Source organism: Coffea arabica, chromosome 7c (assembly GCF_036785885.1).
Source record: "Coffea arabica cultivar ET-39 chromosome 7c, Coffea Arabica ET-39 HiFi, whole genome shotgun sequence".
Lineage (NCBI taxonomy): Eukaryota > Viridiplantae > Streptophyta > Magnoliopsida > Gentianales > Rubiaceae > Coffea > Coffea arabica.
In genome coordinates, this window is record NC_092322.1 from 18,270,236 (window position 1) to 18,289,492 (window position 19,257).

The 19,257-nt window shown below is 36.1% G+C and overlaps 1 protein-coding gene and 2 long non-coding RNA genes across 27 annotated transcripts; all 3 read right to left on the reverse strand.

The window, feature by feature from the left end:
* Positions 1-210: 210 nt before the first annotated feature.
* On the reverse strand, positions 211-2,953 carry LOC113698621 (uncharacterized). Its single transcript, XR_003450248.2, has 2 exons — positions 2,609-2,953; positions 211-846 (listed from the first exon to the last, which is right to left on the reverse strand). It is a non-coding gene; the product is annotated as an uncharacterized lncRNA (long non-coding RNA).
* A 2,853-nt stretch (positions 2,954-5,806) lies between these two features.
* On the reverse strand, positions 5,807-12,110 carry LOC113698178 (uncharacterized). 14 transcript variants are annotated; one of them, XR_011817966.1, is made up of 8 exons: positions 11,751-12,110; positions 11,597-11,659; positions 9,873-10,028; positions 8,591-8,637; positions 8,385-8,490; positions 7,455-8,253; positions 7,186-7,358; positions 5,807-6,210 (listed from the first exon to the last, which is right to left on the reverse strand). It is a non-coding gene; the product is annotated as an uncharacterized lncRNA (long non-coding RNA). The 14 variants fall into 14 exon arrangements; XR_003450117.2 differs by lacking the exon at positions 8,591-8,637; XR_003450119.2 differs by lacking the exon at positions 8,591-8,637 and having other exon boundaries at positions 7,455-8,159; positions 11,751-12,109.
* A 1,407-nt stretch (positions 12,111-13,517) lies between these two features.
* LOC113697952 (protein REDUCED CHLOROPLAST COVERAGE 1-like) lies at positions 13,518-19,147 on the reverse strand. Of its 12 annotated transcripts, none has more exons than XM_027217589.2 (9): positions 18,099-19,147; positions 17,844-17,967; positions 16,943-17,025; positions 16,363-16,443; positions 15,478-15,519; positions 14,815-15,339; positions 14,545-14,702; positions 13,973-14,019; positions 13,518-13,875 (listed from the first exon to the last, which is right to left on the reverse strand). In XM_027217589.2, exons 6-9 carry the CDS (start codon positions 15,034-15,036, stop codon positions 13,784-13,786), a joined length of 519 nt encoding a protein of 172 aa, XP_027073390.1. In that variant the 5' UTR covers positions 15,037-15,339; positions 15,478-15,519; positions 16,363-16,443; positions 16,943-17,025; positions 17,844-17,967; positions 18,099-19,147; the 3' UTR covers positions 13,518-13,783. The 12 variants fall into 12 exon arrangements, with proteins under 12 accessions (XP_027073390.1, XP_071914475.1, XP_071914470.1 ...); XM_072058374.1 differs by having other exon boundaries at positions 17,844-17,975; XM_072058369.1 differs by lacking the exon at positions 16,363-16,443 and having other exon boundaries at positions 18,099-18,724; positions 18,856-19,142.
* Positions 19,148-19,257: the final 110 nt, after the last annotated feature.

The window sequence follows — 19,257 nt, forward strand, 5'->3', positions numbered from 1 at the left end:
AAAGAGATAGATTTGAGTTACTTTCTTGACAAGTGGCAATCATCCATCTAACTTTGGATCAAGGCTTTGACTAAAACTAGTCAAATATTTATTTTGGATTAAGCTTCTATTTCACCAAAAAAACCTTTCTTTTCTTCACCCATTTAGCTGAAATTATAGAGAGAAAAGAGAGAAAGAAACCTTCAAATTTTACCTCGAAATCTTGCTTGATTTTGTGGAAAAAAGACTTGTTGGTAATAGGGAGAATTACAAGCATTTATTGGAATACATGCATCATAAAATCACAAAGCTATAGCCATGTCAGTATCATGCCATCTCTCTTTACTTTGCATACAAGACTTGATACTCGGTTGAGAATGATCAAGAGATTTACCTGCCATATAAGATTCAATGCCATGTGTTTTTTTTCCCCTTATTCCCACTCACATTAGTTTGAGTTGCCTTTATTTTTCGTTAAAGAATTTCTTGAACATCATCAGCTTCAAATCCTACTACACTTCGGCCAAATGGATTTCCAATTTCAAATATTCTTTTTTTCTCTTTTGCTTTTTGAACATTTTCATTCAATGAATCTTCCATTATCTGTTGAACATCATTTGGCACATTTTGCATGGAGCAACATTACCCTTAACTTTTGCAAGATGATGTTTCATTCGATTAATACCTCCCCCTCTAAAAGTACCATTGCACTATTGACATATCAAAATTTTTCTACCTTGCGAATCTTGTCCTTCTATAACATGTCTCCAAGTCATATCAGTTTTTTGTCTATAATTTTCAGAACTTGACTTTGATGCCGATCCTTCATTTGTTGGTGTGGATTGTGAATCAGTACCTTCCATTGTCCTTCATTAGAAAGAACATTGAAAATATTAAATAATTTTAAAAACCCCTATAAATAAAAATCTACAGCAATTATTACACATGAAAATACATTGCAAAGTTGAAATACACATAGCTATCATGATCTGTACAAAAAAAAAATAATCAGCATGAAATATTCTATATTCTTAACATATTATTTGATTTATTTTATTAACTCGTCATCAGGAGAAGGATATTAAAAATCAAACTCATGAGTTCGAATCACCTAAACAGCTCACACAAAAGCTATAGTAAAAATACAGCTGAAAATCTGGATAATTAATTTGCTACAATGGTTTCAGTGCTCCAAACTCCAGTCATCCCTTAAATAAGGATTAACAATGAACATTCAAGAGAAGACTTTACTGACAATGAAAAGAAAAATAGGCAACCATTTTGCAAAAGAAAACAACCTTTAAAATCAACTTGAACCCCTGTAAATGACAGACCTACCAATTTCAATTCTACTTTCTATTTGAGCATTTGGAAGTTGGAACATAGGTAAGAACATTAGAACCAGCATAACAAACTTCAAGGTAATTCAATAATTAGCAAATTATATTTATTTTGTTGATGCACAAGATAGTAAGAGGCCGACATCCAGTTTTATACACAAAATTTAGCTCAAACCTTAAAAAATATAACACAACTAAGAGATATCCAGTTTTATGCAACAATAGTAGAAAGAAGAAACAAATGGAACTTAAAATTACCACAAGACTTAGTTAGCAAACTTTCTAAGTCAACAATATAACAAAAGTACCCATAGAAAAACATCATTCAGATTAATGTTATCCAAACACAACAATGAGTAGTCTTCTCAAAAGTGGCTACCTTCAAGCCATTACTAATTCTCATCCTTAGATTATGCAAAAACCCATGCCAACCATTAACATTTTGTAACTGCAGCTTTCTTACCCACTTCAAACAATTTGAACCAAAATGTCGTAAAAGATGAAAAAACTCAAAATGATGATTTGCAATCCTGCATCTTTTACTGATTAACGCTCATAACTAAAACTTTTCGACAATTCGTCACTCCAAAAAACAACATTTCCTTTTTCTTTTCAATCTTTGAATTTATCCATATCTACTTTAGATGACAACTTGCAAACTTTTTTTTTCTCTAGTACATAATGTAGCACAAACATAAATTGCAAGAAGAAAGTTAAAGCAACAGTATGTGCCACTTGAATCATATCTCAAACTAATCAAATATTCATCCAATCCACTAGAGAGTCGATCAGGGATTCTCGCTTGGCCATTTCTAAGGTTACTTTTCCCTTGGCCCTTATAAAACTTCTTCAATCTTTAAACCAACAATGTATCGAATTAACATCTGATTCAAACTAATTGTGAAATAGGAAACAAATTGAATAGGACAGAGAACAAAAATACAAGTGGCTATATCTATAGTTAGCGAAAGTAAAGTAGGCGGCTTTCTCATTCAATTCACAATTTCCCCAAAATACAAGTGGTAGGAGTAGTTAATAACTATATGAAGAATAATTCTGTTGTGATCCACACCCATTCATATCTTTCACCGACTGTTACTCTCTGTCTCACTCTCCTGATTCTCTTTTTCCTTTCTCCAGATTCTCTAATAAGGACATATTATTCACATCCTTAATATCCAAATCCCAAATGCCCAGCATAATGAATCAACAAAATACTGAAATTCCAGTCACAGATCAACTTTAGCATAACGAATCAGCAACAATAGCCTTCAGATTGTAAAAATTACCAGATTTAGCTTCAGTTCACCCGCGTGTTAATTACTTGATTGTCTTGAAATTTGAAGAAACTGGTGGTGTTGCTGTGGTGGAGGCTAGAGATTGAAGGATAGATGACTATCAGAAATCATGATTAGGAAACGATCGATGAATTTCAAGAGATGGCGGTGGAGGTTTTTAGCTTTAAGTTATCGGCGCTGAAGAAGAAAGGAAGAAAATCTACGAGAAGAGAAGCAGAGTAGCGGCTGACCCAAGTTTTGTCAATTTGTTCAATTTTTTTAGTCATTTTTTAGCTTTTTTGGTTGGTTAGTCAACTGTCAAATTGTCAAACTTTGACTGAAAAAAGGCCAAAAAAGAAAAAAAAAATTGAGGTTAATCAAAATTTTCGGTTCACCGGTCAAACTCGGTCTATGACAGGGTTTGACCGATTTTATAACATTCGAGTTTTTTAACTAACTTGGACCGGATGCCTGGCCAGTTCCTGATTAGATCGACCGGTCCGGTTTGAGTCTGAAAACACAGAAAAGTTGTACTTGCTTGTAAATAGTATTTTGACAAGTGTTTAACGATCATTTGTAAGTATTGTAGGATACTATAGTAGCAATTGATGGCACCCATATTCTAGTGTGTCCCCTACCGGGACAACAAATGGCCTGCATTAATCGACATGGTACTTAGTCGCAAAATCTTTTAGCTGTTTGTGACTTCGACATTCACTTCACACACACACACACATATATGTTGGTAGAAGGAAAGTGTACACGATGCACAAGTGTTAGAGGATGCTCTATTGTACCCATCTGATTTTCTAATGCTACTCGGAGGTGGTATGTTATCTTTAACTCATTATTTTATATAATCCTAATTTGATGGTAAAGATTTAGAGTATTATCACCAATGCCAAGCCGTCTACGTTTTAAGCAAGTAGTATCTTGTCGATACTACATACAAGAATGTTTCCAAATTTTCTATCTCCATACAAGAATGTAGGCTGAGCGGGCTTGAAAAAGAAGTTATTTAATATGCGTTACTCAGAGTTTAGAAATGTCATTGAATGAACCTATGGAGTATTGAAGAAGAGATTTGCGTTCTTAAGGGGACCAATTCCCAATTTTTACATGATCATTTAAGTAAGTGTTGTTATAACTTGTCGTGCATTACACAACTTTATTAGGCTGAACCAATCGGCCAACTCCCACTTTCATTTCTATGAGCAAGAGAATGTTGGATTGGAGCATGATATGGAGGTGCCACAATGCCAAATGCTTCTTGAGCTGAGGTTGCAACATGGAAAGCAAGGTAGGACTCAATTGAGGAGTGAAATGTATGGAGCGCAGCGTTGAAGAAGGTGCTAACAAATCAAAAATAGGAGTTGTACGGATCAACCGATATTGTAGTTTGTTCCTTTTGTTAATTGTTTGTGGTTCTTAAATAGGGTACAATGTGTGTCGAAGAATTTTTTCTTAATAGGAATAATAGCCAATTAGGTTTGTATGTGGCTAGGGTGTGCATTATGGCATTTTTCATTTATCTATGGCTTAGTGATTTTCCCAATCATTTTTGTAGGTTGGCCGTTTGTCTTGGTATGCATGATAGTACTCCTATCGTCAATATATCAGTCAACTTAATTATATAGTTGATTGGGTTCCAAGTGTCGACAAGGGATTAAATAATCATTTATGCTGTCCAAACAATATTTGGAATAATCATTTATGTTGACCAAGTGGTTATTTGGTGCTTTGAGTTTGCACAAAAGTTAACAAATAATTATAAGGAAAAATGCACCAATCGTAACATTCTCTAAATCATGTTAAAATGGGAAAATGACCAAATTCGTCCCTAAACATTTTTTCTAGTGCTAATTTGGTCCCTAACATTTATTTCTATCCAATTTGATACATGAATTTAAATTGCAGTTCCAATTAAGCATCTCCACGGCAGCACCACCACTTAAAAGCACTTGAACTTCTAATTTAATAGCTAAATAGGGGTATTTTGGGACCTTCAAGTATGGATGGTACTAAAACCAAGTAAATCAGAAAAAAAATCATTAGTTTTTGTGGTTTTTTAATATTTAACACTTTTTTAAGGTGCTTTTAAAATTTTTATCTTAATTTCTTTCCCCTTCCCCTACCTACCTCTCTCCCTTCCCGCTACCCTCACCATTCCCCTCCTTGCCATGGTCATCACCCTCTCCTATCCCCTTTCCTTTTTATCTACTATTTTCCTCCAATCCCTTTGCTAACATTGCATCTCTTGATCTCTTCCTATTAAAGAAAAGTCTAGCAGATAAAAAGCCAAAAATCCTATATTTAAGGAAAGGAGGATAGCTCAAATATGGCTGGTCAGTTGGACACATATCAAAAAGACTTGGTACAATTGCATAAGTGATACAAAAAGGATTAAAACTAGTGATACCAAAAGGATTAAAACTAGTCAGAGAGGTGAGCTTTTGGGAAGTAAAAGATCAGAGACCTAGCAAGAAAAGGAAGTTTCTGAAATTCCATAACCATGTAATTTTTCTCGCATATGCAGAAATTTAAGAACCCTTTTTCTTAAATATTGCAAAATACTTTCAAGAACTTAAGGTAAAATAGAAACCAAAATCAAATCTTTGAAAAGATGGGGTTAGACTCGATCATGAAAACAAGAACATACATAGCACAACCCATATCCTCTGCAAAAATTATAGATGGCTATTGCACAATTAATAGATGGAGGTCTAGCCGCCTTTGCCTTTGCATTCCATTCCAAAAACCATATCTTGCATTCAAATGATTAAAAAGATGACTGAATAAAAGCATTTTGAAAGACCCAAGTTCCATTATAAGTCTCTAGCTTTTCTATTCAGTTTGTTAAACTCTTTCTCAATCTCAATGCCTTGGGATTTCTTATCCATAGTATACTTCCAATTATCTTTGTCATCGTTGGGTTTCCTGAATGTCATCAAGATATATCATTTCCTCGGACAATTGTCCTTCAAAAGAAAATTTTACAACTATTGCACTTTGCTTCTCATGTCCTATAGCACTAGGAGGTATAAAACGCGCGATGCGCGTAGGTGACTAAAGATAATATGCCCTGCCAAATATGCGAATTAAGGGAGTGATTGAATTTTGGTGCATTCTTCTTTTATCCAACATTGCATGCAAGTTCTTTTTTTTTTTTTTTTTTTTTTGTATATCAGTATGAATATGCATGGCAGTTGATAGAGGGAAAAATATCACTGAGCTATATAGATTAAGGTTGATAATCCAAAAGTCCATTAAACTTCAAGGCAATGCAAAGACTTCAAATCCATTGCATTACATGAATTTGGCAACGATGATGATAATGTACCTGGCTGCTGCACTGGATAGTAAAATCACAAACTATATAGCGAGGTATTCTCTACATATTCAGAAAACCTAATAACTTGCAGGTTGAAGCTTTGTAAGTTGATGCTATATCTTTTTAGATTCATCACCCGTGGCTTCTGATGCTTCAGCTGTGGCTTTGTCTCTCCCAGTTTCTTCATAAGTTCAGCTACAAGAGCGACATGCCCAAGGCAATCAGTAGTTCCACGTCCCCGTAGTTTATCCTCATCAATGCTCAGCAAAAAAGGATCAAAATTCTGAGGCATAGATATTGTCTTAGACTCTAAATACAAAACACTCGAATACTGAGGAGACAAAAATTTATACCCAGGTCAAAGAGCAGAACTCAAACTTAGTTTGTTTCCAACCCCTCTATTTACTTCCTTGAAACCTTGGAAAAAGATAATTACAAAGACAGGTTCTAGCTAAATTCCATAATCATGCCCTCGAATTAAGAAATAGCTGGTTAAATCGCACTTTAAATATAAGTTACGAGTTGAAGTAATTTTGTTTTGATGGAATACAATATTTGCAACAACAGAATGAGATACCCATTAGTTAGTAAGGTTAATGAACTCATTACCCCAAATCATAGCACGGGCCTCATAAAACAATACAGAGAGCCAAAAATTTTCATTAAGGTACCAATTTAGGACTCAAGATTTAATTTTCTTATAGTGAACATCCTTAGACTACAAATCAGTAGCTACCGTAAAATAAGACTTGCATACATTCAATATCTACCAAAAATTAACTAAGTTCCATAGCTCGTCATTGCATAACTACAATTTCCATACGAGGTTCAAATTCCTGGGGAAAATGGATATGTTTGTAGCATTGTACATGCAACAGTGAGATCTAACCATAATAACAATGAAAAGATTTAGAAAAATATTGCCAGTGTATAAAAACACAAAAAAGTCTCCAACTTTAAACCTTGCACTATCAAATTTAAACTTCCAATCAAAGAAACCCCTTTCATCATCAATTAAAACAAATTTTTTTTTTCAGAATAGAGAGAGAGTTGCAAACTTAAAGTAAGAAAACCCAATTAACATATACCATTTTCTTTTGTCCTCATTCTGGCAAACTCACAACACAAAACAAATTTACGATCAGTTCCAGTCAAACACAAGACAAAACCAATCATCAGAATGTAAGAAAAATGCCAAAATGTAAAATCAGATTAGAAATAAATTACTCAAAAAAGCTAAAAGTTCAAAATTTGTTACCCAGTCAGAAGGGTTGGTAGTAACAACATCCATATGCATTCCAACAAAGGAAAGAATTTTATTGGGCTCAGTTCCGGGAGGAGCTTTGCTTCATTTACAAAACCACCCCTTGAATTGCTGGACACCATGCAATTCCATTTCTTGAAATATTGCAAAAGCTTTCTCCCAGTCATCTGCATACGGAAATTCCACAAGACATTTAGTTTGAGCTTCTTAATATCAGTAATTTTAAGCCAGCATATATGAAATAGTTTGAGATAGGATTTTACCAGCAACACTAAATGCATGTAGCATAGCAGTATATGTGACAACATCAGGATGAAAACCGGCCATCTTCATCATGGAAAACATTGATTCTGCTCCAGTAAGTTGACCCTGAGAGAGAGAGAGAGAGAGATTTAAGTATGGAAGAATCTAATTACAGGGACAGTAGTCACAAATCGATAGTCCTTGCCTGTTTACTCTAGGCACATATAGCAGATGAATACACCTCTTGTGATAATGGAACTTTGAGGGCCAACATTTCATTGAGAAATTCAAGTGCATTAGAGAACTTTGACATCTTACAGCAACCACTTATCAACACATTGTAAGTGACAAAATCAGGTTTAACATTATGTTTCCTCATCGACCCATATACCATTATTGCTCTATCAAAGTCCCCAAAATTCATGTAACTTCCAATTTGCAGAATTATATGCAACCGTGTTCAATTTAATGTGCCGCAACTCAGCAGCTCGCAATATGGATTCAATCTTCACTTTTCGCTTTGAAAATATAGGCTAATCCACAAAAGCTCGAACAAGGGAAATAAAAAAAATGGAAAAAACATCAGAACAAAGAAGGTGGTACCTTAAAAAAGACAATGGAACCAAATTCAGGGGAGAAAAGTTCCTCTGGTACGCACCTCACAGTGGGTTCAGCAACCAGTTGTCGGAGTTCAAGAATGCGATTCTAATGGCCGCGATTCTCACCTACAAAAACAGAGCAAGCGGGGAAAGATGATTCTGCGCTACCAACTCTATCTTAGATGGAGCATAAGAGTCCAGAAATTAAAAATCATTCCAGCTGCAACCCAAAAAAAATGAAAAAAAATTCAATGCAATGAAGGTTTATGGAACCCCAAAAGGTAAAAAAATAGCTGGGAAAATAACACAAAAAAAAACAAAAACCATAAAAGAGAACAACGGAGGCAATACCTTAAAAAAGCCGAACAAAAACAACCGGTGGAAGATACTTCTATGCTACCAACCCGCAAGAATTCTAGCCGCAGCAAAGGTTAAAAAAGAGCAAATGGCGGGAGTACTGCCAAACCACAACCATTCCAGCTTAAAATCGATGAAGAAACAACCGGGAAAAATAGCACAAAAAATCCATAAAAAAAAGAAAACAATGGAGGCAATACCTTTAGAAGAACGAACAAAAAAAGAAAGCGCCTCGCAGAAGATACCTCTATACCACCAAACCGCAAAAATTCCATCCACAGCAAAACGAAAAGGAAAAAAAAAAGAGGGAACGACGGAAACCATTACGGCTTAAAATCGATGAAGAAACAACCGGGAAAAATAGCACAAAAAATCCATAAAAAAAGAAAACAATGGAGGCAATACATTTAGAAGGACGAACAAAAAAGAACGCGCCTCGCAGAAGATACCCCTATACCACCAAACCGCAAAAATATCATCCACAGCAAAAGGAAAAGGAAAAAAAGAGGGAACGACGGAAACTATCAATGTTGAAGAGGAAAGAATGGCTCTAGTCGAAAGAAAAAGTCCATTAATCGTCCAGCTCCATCGAGTACAAAAAAAAAAAAAAACATGACTCAGCAAAAACAGTACAACCACAGCAGAGCAGAGCTGGAGTGGAGTGGAGAGCAGAGCTGGAGTGCAGCGGAGAAAAAAAACAAGAGCGGTAAATTTGTACAGCTGTCCGTTGAGTAGAATGACTCAGCAGAACCAGGTCTTAAATTCTGGCACGTGAGTACTACGAGGGCCGACGAAACAAAATGAGCCTCAGGGCTGACGAAACAAAATGAGCCTCAGGGCCGACGAAAAGAGCCTCAGACCAAAACCACCCCTTTGCTCTTATTCTATATATGTTGAAAATGGTAGAAGGGAAAGGTGGGTGGCGGCCAATGGAGTTTGGTGGTAGAGGAAGAAGATAACTCAAAATTACCAAAACACCCTTATTTATTTAGTCTATTGGAAACTAAATCAATTTTGTGTGGTGGCGACGCCGTGGAGGTCCTTTACTGGAATCGCAACATAAGTTCACGTAGCAAATTGACCAGAAACTAGCAGATGTTCACCATGCTTGCGCATGGTGGAAAATCATAATTATGCCCAACCCAGTTTTGGCTAATAGTTATGAATATTATATATGAAAAAAACTACATAATATTGTTTTAAGTATGTTAATGTGTTAATCTTTTAAAAACTAAGTCATCAATAAGAACAATATTTTTTGTTACAGGATATTTAATAGGGTTAATCCACAATTGAATAATAGCTGGACACCGGTCAATTTTGATATTCACAGAAAAGAAATTAATTTGTTGTATTTGACTTATTATTTAGTAAAACAAATGTATCATAAAAGCTAAGAAATGGATAATTAGACTTTCACTGCTACTGGTTAAAACTTATCTATTTATCTTTAAAATACAAGACTAACATTACAAGAATTACCATCCACATGAAAATAATCTCTATAACAATTGAGCTTCTGACTGCCAACACGATGTAGGTTATCATTTTTCCAATTATCTCGCTGCCTTGCCTCTTCTTGAATAGCAACATCAGCATCAGCCTCCTCTTCACCACGGCTCAAGTTCTCCTTAGGACCTTAGCCAATGTGACAGTAGTCAATTTCAATAATAATCAACAACCAAAATGTGAACAACATTTTTCAGTAAAACCTCTTGCACATATTTTCACCTAAAAAGGAATCAAACCAAGATAGGTAAGATGAGTAAAAATAAGTTTCAAAAACAAAAGAAGAGCTATTTTTTGGATGGATGCAATGAAGTATGAAAATTTTTAGATAGTGCCTACAAAGTAAAAGAGAAATATAATAATGATGAAGCAATATGATCCATTTCCAGTTAATGATACATAATTTATAGTCTGTAAAAAAATGACAATGTTATTACTACTCCTACTCATTGTTTGAGACATCTCACAGATTGCCTTTTGTGAGCCAAGAGTTGTATACAAAACTACATAGTAGATAACCACGAAAAAGAAAAAAAAAATACAAAATCAAATCAGCCGAAAATCCAGAGAAAAAAATAGCAGGAAAAAACTTTAAAATCAAATGACTTTTCCCACTTTCAAAATTTCTAGATAATCTTTTCACAAGTGACCATTTGTTCTTGATCATTCGAAAGAGCTAGGGAGTAAAACCCCCTGAAGTAAAGCCAACTAAAATGCATTGAATATTTACCATGCTCAAGAACAAACTCAAGGAATAGAGTAACTTTCTGCTACATTGCACAAAAGCCAAAATTTACAGCCTTAAAGCACCACATAAAATTGAGAAATCCCTCAAATTTAAAGAAAGATGGCTAACTATTTTCTTTAGCGATCAAAGAAAATATATAAAAAGTACTTTTCAGTTCCATAAAACTTACTATTCATCCACTGAGGAATGTTAGTAATCCATGACAAAATCTTCAAACGTGAAACTACAACACTGGAAAAAAAAACTAATAACAAATCTAAAAGGAAAAAAAGGTGCCAAGAAAACAGGAGCTCCAACAGCGAGACATTTGCATGTTATTCTTGCTGAAGAAAAAATATTGGTTGAAAAGGTAAAGGTATTACCTTTTAAACTTGAATTCCATCATTGATACATAAGAATAGGGTAGAAATTCACGTGAGAAGAAATTATCTAAAATTTGTCAATAATGGTCTGAGATGCTATGTGCCAATGAAATATTAGGAAGAAAGGACATATAAAACATATTGCAAGAGAGTAAGTAATTAGGGCATAATGGAAAGAAAAAATTTTGCATTTCTTATTTACTTGTCAAACAATAAAATTATTTGTTCATCTTGAATTTTACCATTGGAAATTAAAAATAGTAAAAAACTCGTGTGAGAAGAACCTTTCTAATTTTTCCCGTTTTTCCTTTTAGACCTCCTAAAATTTTTCATTAATGTTTTGAAATGCTCTAAGCTAAGGAGAAAGTAGAAGAAAGGAAAAAATAGATAAAATATACGCAATAAAATAAGAAATGAGAGCATACAAACCTTACCTTTTAATAAATTCTCTAACGTAAATTGCAAACTTTAAATAAACAATAAGGGGACACATATTTCTGAAAAAAAAGTTCCAACAAAACCCACAAAAAATGAAATCTGTCAACGAAATTGTTTATGAACGTAAAAAATCTAGATATGATGGGTACCTATATCAGATTTTCCACATCTTAGAAGAGGGACGAAGGTTCTTGCTCCTGCGTTTGGAGAGACTGAATCAAAACAAAGAAGGAAAATGTTACAGAAAAAAAAGAAAAAAGAAAACAAGGACATTAAACATAGGCAAAAGGGGTGAAAGTTTACCATGATTACATTTGGGGAAAAAATGATTCAGATGACTGAGATGAATCAAACATCTTCCCCCTTCATCCTTGTTTCCCCTTTACTGTTATTTGAAGAGAGACCTTGAGAGGAATCCGCCATTAACAAAGAAGTGAGGAGGAATGGGTGAGACAAAGGTGTCACCTGCGTTTTTTCTATTCTGTTCTGGCAGGCAAACGAAGAGCAGGGGAAAAAATTTTGAGAAGTGAGACTTTGAGAGAGTTTCTGAGAGGAGGGAGGTGAAACATTTGAGAAGTGTTATTTGGCACATTGGACAGAGAGTCCCAGCAGACGCATGCTTGCTTTTTTATGCTTTTCATACAGACATGCTAAACCCTTTTAGTTCCAAGACAACAAAAGAAGAGCCTTTCTATTAATCTCTTTTGGATTCCAACACACAAAAGAATATTCATCAAAACAAAAAAATTCTCACACAAGACCACGTGCAATGCACATGGAGGACGACCATGCTTTGGCAGCCCCTTCCCGGTTTATATACATTCTTTAAATACTAGGAGGCAAGAACCGCGCGTCGCGCGGTAGGGATGAAATTGTGAACGCCCAGCTCAGTATGATGAGCTGGAATATGAAAAAGGAGAAAAATGGAGCTAACAAGGAATTTGTAAAACAAGGGTTGAAGCAGTAAAAGAGGAAAGCATTGAAAGATCAAGAAAATGGTTCATATCATTGCCGAACATAAGCTCCATAGTGGACCTGTCCAATTCAACTGTCGAAACCACTTAAACACAAAATGTCATGCCCAGATTTCAATGCATGACTCTTTAATAATTTTTCAAATTAAGAATTTTTATTTTTCTTTCAAAATTTTTTTCTATGTCTATTACATCTAAACTATTAATTTTGTAATCAATTATTCTTATTTAGTAGTAAGAGGTAAACAATAACAAACTTTAAAAAAATTATAAATTAATTTTAATATTGTCATTCCATCAAATATTTATCTTTTTTTATCATACGCCTTTGTTAGCTTCCATTTTGATTTTGAGTGTCATGAATAGGTGGTATAGGATTGCAGTATTTTTTAAGTCCTAACATTTTTTTGTATTTTATTTAGGCCTATTATGAAAAGTATTTAAATGCTAGTTATTGGCCTGTAAGATTTAAGCTTAAATTTATATTTTTCAAATTATTGTATTTGTATGTATTTGATCATGACTGCGGCACTGTCCTAGCATACTCAATATCTTCTAATGTAACATAGTTACTGTATAAAAGGTTACGCCTGTGTTACTATGGTACCAACTTATCATACTTTTATTAATAAAAATATTTTGAGGACTAATGTTAAGAAGAGGAATAATCAGAACGAGGGAAATAATTTACATTTTGTTCTTTTCGGAGATTTTTATCGAGCAACAAGGTGTTTAGACGAGAAATTGCAACTACCAAGATTAAATGACAAGCAAACTTCTATGCAAAATATTATCTCATCAACAAATAAGATTAGAATAATGAAATGATAGAAAACGAGTTTTAAAAATTATTTATCATCATAAGGAGCATCAATCAAGTGGTTCCCGGCTCCCTTCGTTCCATACTTTATTTTTGGTTCTTTTTCTTTTTTTGTTGTTTGAGAAGGGGGGGAGGGTTTCAGTTAGAGGCAAAAGCCTAGTTACATAGGAATATTACACCCATCTAAAAAAGCCTGAAGAGCTAATTTTTCTGCTTTGATGGTTTATTGAAATGCTTAAGATTGCAACCATCACACTGGATAAAAAAAATGCACCATCCAAAATGCTATTCAGGCCTGTAACCAAAGTTAGCATCAACTTTATTGCTAAACATCAAAGGCTAATAAGTACATTCCATTGGAACATCTATTATCAAAGCTGAACATCAAACTGAGGTAACCGAAGTACATTCATTATTAAAGCTTGATAAGTCCATTGTCAAAGCTTGAAGCGATAAACAACAGCAGCAACTTGCTGAACATTAAATTTGCAGCGGGGTAAATCATCAGACGGAAAATGCAAAGTGCCATGGATACAACTTCTCTATCCCTTTTTGATCGAACACCAGCAAACTGAGGTAAGGTGCATGAGGCTCTTTCCAAGGAAGCCGGTGATAGACGAGTTCTGAGCCAGCTCTGCGAAACATTGGTTTTCGATCTTAATTGACAACCCAAATACAATACATCACAATAAGCACGACAAAATGGCAGTTTGGTGGGGAAAAAATAAAACCTGAGGATTGTGTTGGGATCCGTGACAACAGCACCATCAACCTTAATCTGCAGCCAAAAATAGCACTCAACTTACAGCAAAACCCAGCCAGCCATGTAGTCGGGAAATTTTCAGAATTTGGACAATGGTACCGAGAAGAATCAAAACCTGTTTGTTCTTTATTCTCTACAACCAACTGCTCAATTATCAGTACATTAAGAAATCTCAAAATCTTAACACAAAACTGCAGCTTATTCGGCAATTAGTGTCAGCCAAAAAGGGATATAGGGGAACGAAAAAATTAAAGAAAAATAAATAATTCTTTTGAAGGAAAAGAGAGAGGTAATCAAAAGTTGTATCCATGTGCCAATGATTCATAGTTCCTCACTAATGCTCGACTGGATACATATATAAGCATTTCAAGATGTAAAATCAACAAGGCCATAAGTCAAGCTAACAAGTCATTTTACAAGTTCCAAATAAATTGCAGTTCCTTGGCATCAGATAAACAAAGAGAACAGGAAAAGAGAGAAATCTAGAGTCGTAATTAATTACTTCTTAAACAGCTGAATGACACAATCTAGTGGGTGAACCTGTTTATGTTGAGGGCGTTGGCTCCTCCTTCAGGCTGAGCAAGCAGTTCAAGGCTTTGTAATGGAGGACCCAAATTTTCATCCTCTCTCCCTTGCACTTTTACGGTAACAATATGACCACAAAATCTTATGATAACAAACCCTAGAGTGGCAATGTCCTGCAATTAAAAGTTTTATAGATTCATTTAACTGAACTGGAGCAAATGAACAAGAAAAGGTCAAGATCTTCATTCAAAGGCATTGTTAATGATATCCTTAGTATTCTCTTACATGGGCAGCAGTATTTTCATCAGCTGTGATCCCCTTCAGTAGGTTCCTTTCAATTAACTTTTCTGTGTCTACATCAGTGGCCTGAGCCCCATCAATCTCAGTATCTACTTTGCAGCTAGCATCTAAAACATCTTTTGTGACAGATACACATAAATCTCCTACTCTCTCTGTACAACTTGTCTGAGTGCTTACAGCGGAACGAGCTAATTCTGGCATTCGCATTACAAACTGGACAGCGGAAATAGCTCTACAAATGGCAACATCTACAAACAAGCAATGAAGAAGGAAAGCTTTTCTGTCTCGAATCTACCTCTCCATTGCTATCTTGCATGGCATAGAAGCAAGAAATGAAAATTCATTAGCATAAGGTAGTAAATCACTTTTGCCATCTCTGCCAAGACCGCCTCCATTTCCTCCCCACCTTTCATCCTCAGTGGGAAGAGGTGGAAAAATAGAAGGTGATAATGCCACTACAGGGGGAATAAGCCATGTGTTAGCTCTGAAGCCATATGGGAGATTTCCAAACTGCAATACCAGAAATTACAATAGAATTGTGAGGCAAAACGAATCTGGATGAAAAAGAAGATTTGTCATGGTACCAAGCAATAAACAGGAGCAGAAAAAGCTCGACAAGGAATAACAAAAATGGACAGATTTCTACACCTTGTTACACTCTGCAAAAGCTTTCATTACATCGTTATAGGCCTGAAAAAAAAAATAAAGTTCTCTGAGGTTTGCAGGAATATCGTTAATCAGCCAAATGGAGGACTTTGGAAGCATCTGAAGCAGCAGCAAGTATATCTCACACAACAAACGACAAAAGAAAATGTACCCAACTTCTTGTCAGAATAAGGTAGATCTGGCAGACTTTAAACAGTAGTAAGACTTTTAAAGACTTAAACTTGATCACGTCAATTATGACACAGAACTAACTAAAACTATGATGGAAACTCAAAGCATCAGATTACCTATCTTGTCAAGATCTCTACTTCCTCTATAGCAAGGAAGAACATATAGACAAAAAAATGTAAAATGATATAACATAATCACAACATTACTCAAGAAAATAAAGCTTCTATGGTTTCTCTGCTAAATGACAAGACTACGATGCTTATTGGGCATTTTGAGCACTGTACGTTGAACAAGAGTGAACATTGTCATCGTGGAGCGGAAGACATTTCAAATTCTTAGTTAAGAAACAAATAACTGATACAGTCTTTTTTTATTGTTTCCATCCCACACATCGACATAACCATCACAACCTCAAGTAGCAAATGTACCATAGCTACAAATTAAAATCAGTTTTGAGACAGATTTTGGCAAAAAGCTAAAGGTATTCAATCAATAGATAATTGTAATAGATCCAACTCAATCATTCAACATATAATAAATCAAGAAAAGATAGGTCCACCAGTAATGATTATTGGCATTGATTTTCCTTTTTAACAAAACCTGAAAAACACATAAAGGCCAAAGTTGCCAACTTCCAAAGAATAACTGCTAAACAATAATCTCTTCGTTGTGGATAAATGTATATGCAGCACTTACATAAGATGAAATGCAATTTAATTCACGAAGTAGACAATGTCCCTTCCAGCTCCAGGTTTCCAATGACATTCAAACACATACCTACACATATACACATATAAACCCTCATGTAGTAGACAATTATCAAGGTCTGCCTATTTCATTCTCATTCAATTCTTGACATGAAAGAACTTCATTTTGCTAGAAGGTATATCCAGTCACATTTAGAAGCTGCTTTGATTGAATAACAGAACATGTTCATCAACTATATCAATTCATGTTGATACACTTAGTCTCAGGTTGGTACACTTAGGCGCAGGGAGTACATCATAAGTCAGCATAGAGTAAAAAAATGTATAGTTCTTTCAACCTTTTCTCCTTTTTTTTTTTTTTTGCTTTAACTGTTTCCTTTCTCTGTTTCCTCTAAGCAAGGACGGTTTGTCTGTCATTGTTATAATAATCCTTTTCTTATGATGACAGTAATTAGAAAAAGAAAAAAGAAATAAGTAATGAGCTTGTAGATCTACATTGGGAAAATGTTAACTAATTCTGCAAATTAAAAGAAAACCAGATAAAAAATATATTTGGAGAAAAATCTTACAAGCAATAATTTGAACTTCGACTTGCCATCACAGTAGCCATCTCCGCATTGTACATCTTGTTGTTGCTGAAAATTGCCTCAATCTACTCAAGGCATGACAAAATAATCAGGAAACAATATTTATAAAAGCAATTAATTTTTAGTATATTACAAATAACAAATAAAAAAAATCCAATTAGATATAATCTGAAACGAGTTGTAGTCAACATATCTTTAACTTTTTCTTCAACATTTCACAGAAGCAAATACTTCAAAAAATGCCGACCAAGTTTGAATTATATACCCTACACAAGCAGTGAGAGATGCCGATGATGGCGACGAGCTTGCGGCGGATTTGAAAGCCCTTCCAATGGCTGAGAGGGGATCTGGCGAGAATGAAGTTGAAATGGAGGGAGGCGGAAGGGAAATCCTAGGGCTGGTGGGAGAAGGGAAACCCATAATGCTAGGTGTAGAATAGAAGGAGCCGATAAAGGAGAGGGAGACGGTGTGGCGGTGGAGGAGGAGGAGGAGTGAACGGATGCAAAAGCGAAAAAAGGAAAAAACGGAAAAAAAAAAACAGAAGAAGAAACGGTAAAAAAAGCGGAGGGTGACGAAGGGGGGAATCCTATATTAGGGACAATGGTGGTTATTGTCGGTAGTTCTGTGTTTGAGGGGTTTGAGGAGTGGCGGCTGAGGAGAATAAAACCGTCTTCTGTTCAAGAAAGAGAGACAAAAAGAATGAAATAAATAAAAGAAAAGAGAGAATGGAAGAAACGGCGGAGCTAACCCTAGTTCAAACAATTTTTTTGTTGTGTGTAGAAAGACATGGCCGAACTTCTGGCTATGAAGAAGTAGAAAGCTCACCGGAAAGGAATTTTATGTTGAGAAGTAGAAAAAGTACAATGGAGGAGGAGGAGCGCACCTCACCGAAAAGGAAGAGGCAGAAAAGGCACAATGGAGGAGGAGGAGGAGGAGCCGCGAACGGACGGCAGCTGATCTGGACTACTGCAACACAAAGAAAGCGAGAGACAGAGGATGCATGACCGCTACGCAGCTCGAAATGGGAATCAAAGAACAAAAAGCAAAAATATCAGTTTCAGGTTACAACTCACAGAGGAATCTCACAGTGAATCATGCACTTCACTGGAAGTAAGAAGAAGAGAAAAAGAAAACCTACAACGGAGGAAAAGGAGGAGAACCAAACGGCTACCACTGCAACCCAGAGACCGCGAGAGACCGAGGATCAACACTCCTTGCGTGGTAAGAAGAGAAACAGAGCAACATCGTCCAGAAGAAGAGAGAGAGATGTTAGGTGAAAGAAGAGGCATTGGATACTGCCGAATAGAGAAACAAGTCTATCAATGCGGCAGACGATGCAGCAGGAGGCACATGGGTTACTGCCAGAAGAAAGAGAAGAGGCCAACGGAGCTGAACCCGTCGCGCTATGCGCGAACAACACAATGCCGCTAACCCACATGCGTGGCACGTGAGAGGACGACGAAAACCTCCAGGTCACCACACCCCTTCGGCTCTTTATCTACTTATGTTGATCAAACAATTTTTTTGTTGTGTGTAGAAAGACATGGCCGAACTTCTGGCTATGAAGAAGTAGAAAGCTCACCGGAAAGGAATTTTATGTTGAGAAGTAGAAAAAGTACAATGGAGGAGGAGGAACGCACCTCACCGAAAAGGAAGAGGCAGAAAAGGCACAATGGAGGAGGAGGAGGAGGAGCCGCGAACGGACGGCAGCTGATCTGGACTACTGCAACACAAAGAAAGCGAGAGACAGAGGATGCATGACCGCTACGCAGCTCGAAATGGGAATCAAAGAACAAAAAGCAAAAATATCAGTTTCAGGTTACAACTCACAGAGGAATCTCACAGTGAATCATGCACTTCACTGGAAGTAAGAAGAAGAGAAAAAGAAAACCTACAACGGCGGAAAAGGAGGAGAACCAAACGGCTACCACTGCAACCCAGAGACCGCGAGAGACCGAGGATCAACGCTCTTTGCGTGGTAAGAAGAGAAACAGAGCAACATCGTCCAGAAGAAGAGAGAGAGAAGTTAGGTGAAAGAAGAGGCATTGGATACTGCCGGATAGAGAAACAAGTCTATCAATGCGGCAGACGATGCAGCAGGAGGCACATGGGTTACTGCCAGAAGAAAGAGAAGAGGCCAACGGAGCTGAACCCGTCGCGCTATGCGCGAACAACACAATGCCGCTAACCCACATGCGTGGCACGTGAGAGGACGACGAAAACCTCCAGGTCACCACAGTCCTTCGGCTCTTTATCTACTTATGTTGAAAAGTTAGAAATCAAATAAAAGTTCGAAA

Coding starts and splice junctions, on each gene's coding strand:
- LOC113697952 (XM_027217589.2), bottom strand. CDS start 15,036: ATGCGAATGCCAGAATTAGCTCGTTCCGCTGTAAGCACTCAGACAAGT. Junction 14,020..14,544: donor AACGCCCTCAACATAAACAG/GTTCACCCACTA, acceptor TTTTGGCTGCAG/ATTAAGGTTGATGGTGCTGT. Junction 13,876..13,972: donor GATCCCAACACAATCCTCAG/GTTTTATTTTTT, acceptor AATGTTTCGCAG/AGCTGGCTCAGAACTCGTCT.